Source organism: Arachis hypogaea, chromosome 1 (assembly GCF_003086295.3).
Source record: "Arachis hypogaea cultivar Tifrunner chromosome 1, arahy.Tifrunner.gnm2.J5K5, whole genome shotgun sequence".
NCBI lineage: Eukaryota > Viridiplantae > Streptophyta > Magnoliopsida > Fabales > Fabaceae > Arachis > Arachis hypogaea.
The window spans coordinates 101,720,007-101,727,819 of NC_092036.1; the positions used below are offsets into that span (position 1 = coordinate 101,720,007).

At 35.8% G+C, this 7,813-nt stretch overlaps 1 protein-coding gene and 1 long non-coding RNA gene across 2 annotated transcripts; one reads left to right on the forward strand and one right to left on the reverse strand.

Moving 5' to 3' along the window:
- LOC114925064 (protein MAIN-LIKE 1-like) lies at positions 1–1,426 on the reverse strand. Its single transcript, XM_029291595.1, has 2 exons — positions 1,325–1,426; positions 1–684 (listed from the first exon to the last, which is right to left on the reverse strand). The coding sequence occupies exons 1-2, from the start codon at positions 1,424–1,426 to the stop codon at positions 1–3; spliced, it is 786 nt and encodes a 261-aa protein (XP_029147428.1).
- A 2,062-nt stretch (positions 1,427–3,488) lies between these two features.
- LOC112703994 (uncharacterized) lies at positions 3,489–6,161 on the forward strand. Its single transcript, XR_003154727.3, has 4 exons — positions 3,489–3,852; positions 3,969–4,024; positions 4,125–4,185; positions 5,862–6,161. It is a non-coding gene; the product is annotated as an uncharacterized lncRNA (long non-coding RNA).
- Positions 6,162–7,813: the final 1,652 nt, after the last annotated feature.

Sequence of the window (7,813 nt, forward strand, 5' to 3'; positions counted from 1 at the left end):
CTATTTGTTCGCAAGGGGAGAGAGGCTGAGGCCCAGATGAGAACCGGACAACAATTCAGTCAACACTTGGTACATGCACCGATACAACCATGCCAGTGCTGCAGAGGCCCAGCTGTAGGTACCCATCTCCTCCAGCCTAGCTACGTACGGAAGCCATCTAATGTGAATGCGGTTGCCAGACTTGTCCCCAAACAGCTGCGTGCCCAACAACATCATAATATACGCACGGGCATATCGCCGCACAGTCTCGTCATCTGCTCCATCGGGACACTCACCAAAAGTCTCCTGAAACCAGCTGCAATTCACTGCGTACTTCTGAACCTGGCATGGAGGAGGAACCACTCCAAGCAGCTCCTGGAACCACACCCAGGCTGGACGGCCACCCTGAATGTATAAATGGAACTCTGACAGGCAGCCGCTCACGTAACGCCCGTCTACTGGCAAACCCAACTGGTATGCCACGTCCTGCAGAGTGATGGGGCACTCTCCAAACGGCATGTGAAACGTGTGCGTCTCCGGACGCCATCGCTCGACAAATGCACTGACAAGGGCCTCGTCTAACCGGAACCATCTTTCGTTCAGCCTTGCAAGATGGTATAGTCCTGCCATCTGCAAGTACGAAACGTATCTGTCATCTAGTCGCATGCCCTGCTGTCGCCGCATGCTCCTAATGCATCGCTGGGGCTGTCCAGGAAATGCATCGCACAGTTAGAACCAGCTTAATAACCAACAACAAGCGTAACCAGCACGATAACACATGAACAAAATAATGGACTAAATAAAACCGCATAAAATTACATGAAAGATAACCGCATGTAAAACAAACCCATAGACCGCACAATTAAACCGCTAAGATAAAACAGCTTCAGGAGAACCACTAACATAAAACACCTTACCTAAAATGGTTAACATAAAACAGCTAGCATAAAACAACTAACACAAACCATCAACATAAAACCACTAACAAAAACCACTTACATATACCACTAACATAAACCGCTTGCATAAACCACTCACAAAAACCGCTAACATAAACCACCAACATAAACCACTAATACAAACCACTAACTTAAACCACTAACATAAACCACTAACTTAAACCACACCCTAAAACCACTAACACAAACCACTAAGTTAAACCACTAAGTTAAACCACTAACATAAACCACTAACATAAACCACTAACTTAAACCACTAACTAAAACCACTAACTAAAACCACTAACATAAACCAACAACATAAACCAACAACATAAACCACCTACATAAACCACTAACATAAACCACCATCTAACCCACATGCAAAACCACTAACTCGCAAATACCGCTACAATCAGAAATATTTCCGTACTAACCTCGTCGTTGATGACGCCGGCTATATGAGCAACTCCGTCCAAGCGATACAAATGTGCTGGATCGTCTCCCATCTACAGAGTATTCCGTTCAGGTCTTCCTCGGAGAGAATCTGGGTCGTTTTCTCTGAGATTTGGTGGGGTAGGGGGAAGGAAGAATAGTTCGAATGAGGGTGCTTCGAACTCCTTATATAGCCGAATCACCACTAATTCGAACCAGGATATGAAGGAGCTCGCCAAGGGTAATTCGAACCAGGGTGGTTCGAATTACTTATTTTGATTTCCAATGCATAATTCGAACTTGACCAGTTCGAATTACATTCATCTCGAGTTCGAACCACATTGGTTCGAATTACGCTCAATTTTTTTCTGCCACCAATTCGAACCACCCTGGTTCGATTTATTAACGTTTGTAGTTCGAACCAGCTTGGTTCGAATTACATAAAGATAGCATTTTGGCTTATTGCTGAAACGATTTTCAAATTGGCGTATTTACGTTACACGATTCTTGCCTTGGCTTATTAGGGTTTTTTACCCTAAAAAATACTATATAAAAAATATACTAAAAAAAGTATAAAAAAAGATTAAATATACTTAAAAAATAACATTATAATTTAATATTATATTTCTTTAGTAATTAATTAATTATTTTTTAAAAGTGATTTAACTAATATTATCCAAACAATATTTATTTTATCAAAATTAATTTTTTGTATAAAATTGTCAAACATAAATCATGTTAGTACAAACTCACTTCTACCCAACCAATTCTACAAAATCACTTTCATTCAAACTCCAGTTTAACAAACGGCAATCCAAACACTCACTAAAATGATACTCGAAAATTTCTAGCGGCGACAAAAATAACTTTAAAAGATGCGAAAGACAAAAAAAACCTCTTAAAGAATTTTAAAATTTGACAAAAATATTCAAACATAAAATCGTAACGTCAGAACGGAAAATGGTGACCTGACACATTGAAATGCTAAGATGACAGACTTTGTTAAGTCTCATATTATTTGAAATTTTTTATATTTTAAAATCAATTGACTTATATTTGAAAATCAATGGACATATTGAAAAATCTGATTGCCCTAATTTAATTCAAACATGAAAATCATAATTTCTCCATTGTTAGTGTCTCTAACTTTTAGAGAACGATTCGAAATTTGAAATTTACAATATGAGAATAACGGGTGGTTCAAAGTCTCTATTACGGTTTGTCTCATAGGAACCATCAATTGAAGCATCTCAAGCCGATGTTGTTGAAGAGAATGCAAGCAAACTTTACAATGGAACATACTTTTGTCGTGTTGTAGTGGTTCCTTTGAAATTGAAAATCATTCGAACTCGCGGATATGGTTTCTTCGATGTTCTAAGTGAAAGGTGCGGCATCAATTAAATTTGTGTACTTACTGTAAAAGCCATTTTTTCACTTTTACTTGAACATGTTATTGTACTTGATTTTGGTAGAACAAACAAATGTGGTGTAGATATTTTTAATGGATGTATGAGATACAAGACACTACAAGAAATTATCAGAATAGCGATCGATTTTAGCGACCGAAAAAAGTGGTTGCTAATAGCGAATGATTTAGCTACTGATATAGGATTTCTAGGATTAGAAAAAAATCGGTCGCTAATTCGGTCGCTAAAATTATATTCAGCGACCGATTTTAGTGACCAAAGAAATCGAACACTAATAGCGACCGATTTGGCGACTGATAAGTTTGTTATACAAGTAACATAAAGTTGGTCGCTAAAATGGTCACTAGTTTTTAACTTAGCGACCGAATTAGCAACCGAATTGAGGAAATAATGCTTGGGATTGTTGGTCACAAAATCGGTCGCTATATTTTTATTTAGCGACCGATTTTGCAACCAATAGAAAAAGAAACTAAAAATGGTTGGTTGCTAATTCGGTCACTGAGCCAGTGGTTGCTAAATCGGTTGCTAATAGTTAAGGTAGCGACCGATTTAGCAACCAAATATAAATACTGATTTAAAGTAGTTGGTTGCAAAATCGATCGCTATTTTTTATTTAGCTACCGACTTTGCAACCAATAAAATAAATAGGATGGAAAAATTTGGTCGCTAAGTCGTGGTCACTATATTGGTTGAAAATTTAATCCTTAGTGACTGAATTAGTGATCAATAAAATATAGTTTAAAACTAATCAGTCGCAAAATCAATCGCTAATTTAATTAAAACAATAATTATTGAATTAATGTATCCCACCTAACCCTAATTCACCCACAACTCTCTCGTCTTCTCACACAGTTACCCATGTAACCAGCTCTAGAAGCACCTACCTCTCCTCGCAGGGTCTTCGTCGTCGACTGAGTTTGCTGCGTCGCCCCCTTCATCTTTGAGATCTCGGCGCTGTCGTCGTTGTCTTCTGCGCCGTCACCGTCATCGTCGTCTTTAGCTCGCGACACCATCGCCTTCATCTTCTGGTATCTCGGCGCTGTCGCGATTGTCTTTATCAATTTCTCAAGCAGGTACTTTTCCCTAATATAAATTCCGATCAAGTTCATCTACTCTATTAGGGCTTTTTCACATATTATGATCAATTTAATATATTCTGAATAAATTGAACAAATCTTTGTAAATGAAGTTCGCAGCACCATCGATGATGTCGTCGACGAAGCTTTCGATTTCTTCCACCAATAAGTAACACCCGCACACACTCCTTTTCTCTTCTTTATTTTTTCACTTTCAATTCCGAAATATCATCGTTTGTTTTAATCGGTTTTGCAATCTATGATTTCAGAGAGGCATCAACCATGTTGAATTCTAAAGGCTCCATACAAAGGTCTGAAGATTTGAAAAAGGTAATTGTTTTGCTAATTGAACAGAATTTTACCGGTTAGAGTTACTTTTGATGTGATAATGGAAATTTGAGAGTATGATAGTTGGTAGATAGATTATGCTAAGTGTGGTTTATGTGATTGGTTTTGGTTTTTGTTTAAAAGGGAGTTGAGTACATTCGGCAGAGGATCCAATCTGTTTTGGACAATCGGTTAGCTATTTGGGAAAAATACTGCCTGCTTAACTATTTTGCTGTTTCCCAAGGCTTTTGCATGCCAAACACTATGCTCTCTCTCTCTCTCTCTCTCTCTCTCTCTCTCTCTCTCTCTCTCTCTCTCTCTCTCTCTCTCTCTCTCTCTCTCTCTCTCTCTCTCTCTCTCTCTCTCTCTCTCTCTCTCTCTCTCTCTCTCTCTCTCTCTCTACATTGGATTATTAAGAAGGATTATTGCAAGATATCCATGTCAAAAACGGAGGATTATTATGATCTATCAATATTCATAAGGCATTAAACGTTGTCTTTAATATCAGGTTCTAGCACATAGACAATAATCTTTTCCAACAAGAACACAATGCCAAAATAATGGAATCCAGGATCCTTTTCTGGTGACAAAACCTCTCAAACCTTCATTCCTTGCATTTAGTCTTCACCAAAAAATATTAAAAATTAAATATTTAAATTCACATAATGGATCTTGCCATTGTCCCATTTGATTCATTCCCCAAAGATCAGCAAATGCTTTACCAAGAGTGGTTCAACTATGCAGATTCAGGTTTCATTCTTCGAATTATAATTTTATATATCATTTTATTTTAATTATTTCTATTTCGTGAATTGAAAATATTTGGACGGTTTAGTATTAGCCCTTAATTTTGTGAAGTATTTAATTAATAAGTACTTATTTTTTTGAATTCCAAATGCTCTTGAACAATTAATTAAACACATAAATGGTATCACTTTTTCAGATGGTGATGGCCGCTTTACAGGGAGTGATGCCACCTAGGGGTGGCAACATGTACCCTACCCGCGAGTACCCAACCCGATCCCACCCGATTGGGTAGGGTTGCCAACCCGATCCACAACGGGTAGGATAGGATGCGAGTAGGGTTTTCGTGCGGGTTGAGTAGGGTGCGGGTTGAGCCTCAACCCTACCCGACCAACCTGCACCCTATATATGTATATATTATATACTTATATAAAAATATGTTTTAAGTGGATGTTGAATCAAAGACCTCTCACTAAATGCAAAAGATCCTTAGTTATTAAAAGAAGATCATTAATTGATAATTTAATAAACTTTTTTTTACATAAAAGTTAGTTCTATTTTAAATTATCATCAAGTTATCTAATAATATTGCATCTTTTTTTGTAACCCGCGGGTAGGGTCGGGTACCCGCGGGTTAAGAGCGGATAGGATTAGGGTTGAGATATTCTCAACCCGCGGGTAGGGTAGGGTTGAGTTTATATAAAAATCTCAACCCGTGAGTAGGGTTAGGGTTGACTCCAAACCCTACCCTACCCTACCCATTGCCACCCCTAATGCCACCAAATTTTTTGCCATGTCTAACTTGTCACGACAAGATCTTAGGCAGGTTTGTATTCATCTATTAAAAACGTACAAAGATATTGTTTTAGTCTTAATTATAATCTATCTTCAATATGTGATTTGCTCTTATTCATTGTTTGCTCTTATTATTTCAGAGGGTTTATGGTGAGGAACAAAAGAAGTGTCCAGTAACAAAATAGATCTAATATTAAAGCTGTCACTTTGTGATAATGAGAAAGAAAAAGAAAGGAGGAGAAAGCTGAAGAGGTCATCATCAAAGATGGCAGCATCACATATATGTAGTATACATAAATATAAATTTGTTGTATTTGTATGGATTTGTTTCTGCCTTTATTTTTTTGTCAATACATATATGTAGTATACATAAATATAAACTTATTTGTATTAGAATCCATTTTTCATTTCATCTTTATACGATTTTGCTTTTGCCTTCATTTTGATTTTCAATAATTGTTGGCATTTGATTCTAATAATAGTTATCTATCTTTAATTATTTATATATTTTGTTGAATTACAATTATATTTTAAAAATTAAGTTTTAATAGTGATATATGCGAAATTTAGTTAAAATTTATAATTAGGAAGCAACAGTAGTGACTGATTTAGCGGCCGATTTTGAAATTTTGAAGTTAGCTATTAGCGACCGATTTAGCGACTGATTTAGCAACCAAAATACTGGTCGCCATTTAGCGACTGAATACCTCAGCGACCGATTTCGCGACTGAAATATTGGTTGCTATTTAGCAACTGATCTTGTTAGCGACCGATTTAGTGACCGAAATTATTTAGTATGGGTTAGGTGGCGTTGGTTGAAAATCGGTCGCTAAATATTAGCGACTAACATCGGTCGCTATTTTAAATTTAGCGACCACTAAAATTGGTCGCTAAGCTGATAGCAACTGATTTTCAAGAAATATCGGTCGTTAAATCGATCGCTATTCTGATAATTTCTTGTAGTGAGATGAAAGTATTAATGAATACGAATCTGATGGGTTTAGCAGATGTAGAGGAGAAAAGCACAAGCAGTGGCATGTTTAGATAAGCAATAGAATTAAAGAAAATGATGATGTTGTTTATTCTGAATGATTTAAAACACCAGACAAGGAAGATTGAGTTGTTTTTGGTTGTCATATGTGCATTTTTGAAAATAATCTTGATTGTTACTATATTTTATTTGACTAAGTTATATTTTTATGTTTAAAGTTTACAACCTATGTTTCAGACAATATTAGAGAATGAATGTAGCAATGTTAAAATGTTGTTACTGCAATGCAATTCAATGAAATATGAAATCATGATTTATTGGATTTGTCTTGATAGTTATTGTTAGCAACTTGAGCACAAAATGATTGATGATGAAATACAGGACAACAACATGATTATTATAAACAATAAATTAAATTTTTCTAAAGTGACAAACAAATTATCCTTAATAACCTATTCATAAATATTCAATGTGTTATAAATAAAAGTTGTCCAAAATCAACAATAATGGTGCAATAAGGCACTACAATCCAAAAGAAAAAAATATGTTAAGTACAATTGAGCACTAGAATCCAACACATATCAGTAGAATTCAAAACAAACAAAATGATTCCAAAACAAAGTCCTAAAATTCATGAACAACTTACTAAAATCCAAAAGAGAAAAACAACACCAACCACACCAAGAAACAAAGGGTGTAACAATATCCAAAAGGCAAAATACATAGCATTAAATTTTCTAAATTTTCTTTTCGAAAAAAATTCCTAAATTTCAATTAGATCATTTTCTTTTGATTTTTGGATGGCTTTGTTAGTGTTGGCCCAGAAAAAAGTTTGTCCTTTGATCCAGATGTGAGCATGAAATCGAAAGTCCTTTGAATTCGTAGATATAGTTTTTTTGATGCCCTGGATGAAAGGTACGGTGTCAATTAAATTTGTGTAATTACTGTGAAAGCCTGTTTTTTTTTCCTTTTGCCTAAATATGATATTGTACTTGATTTTGGTAGAATAAACAAATGTGGTGTAGATATTTTCAATGAATAGATGAGATACAAGATGAAAGTATTAATGAAGACAAATATGATGGAAACAACTTTGTAATG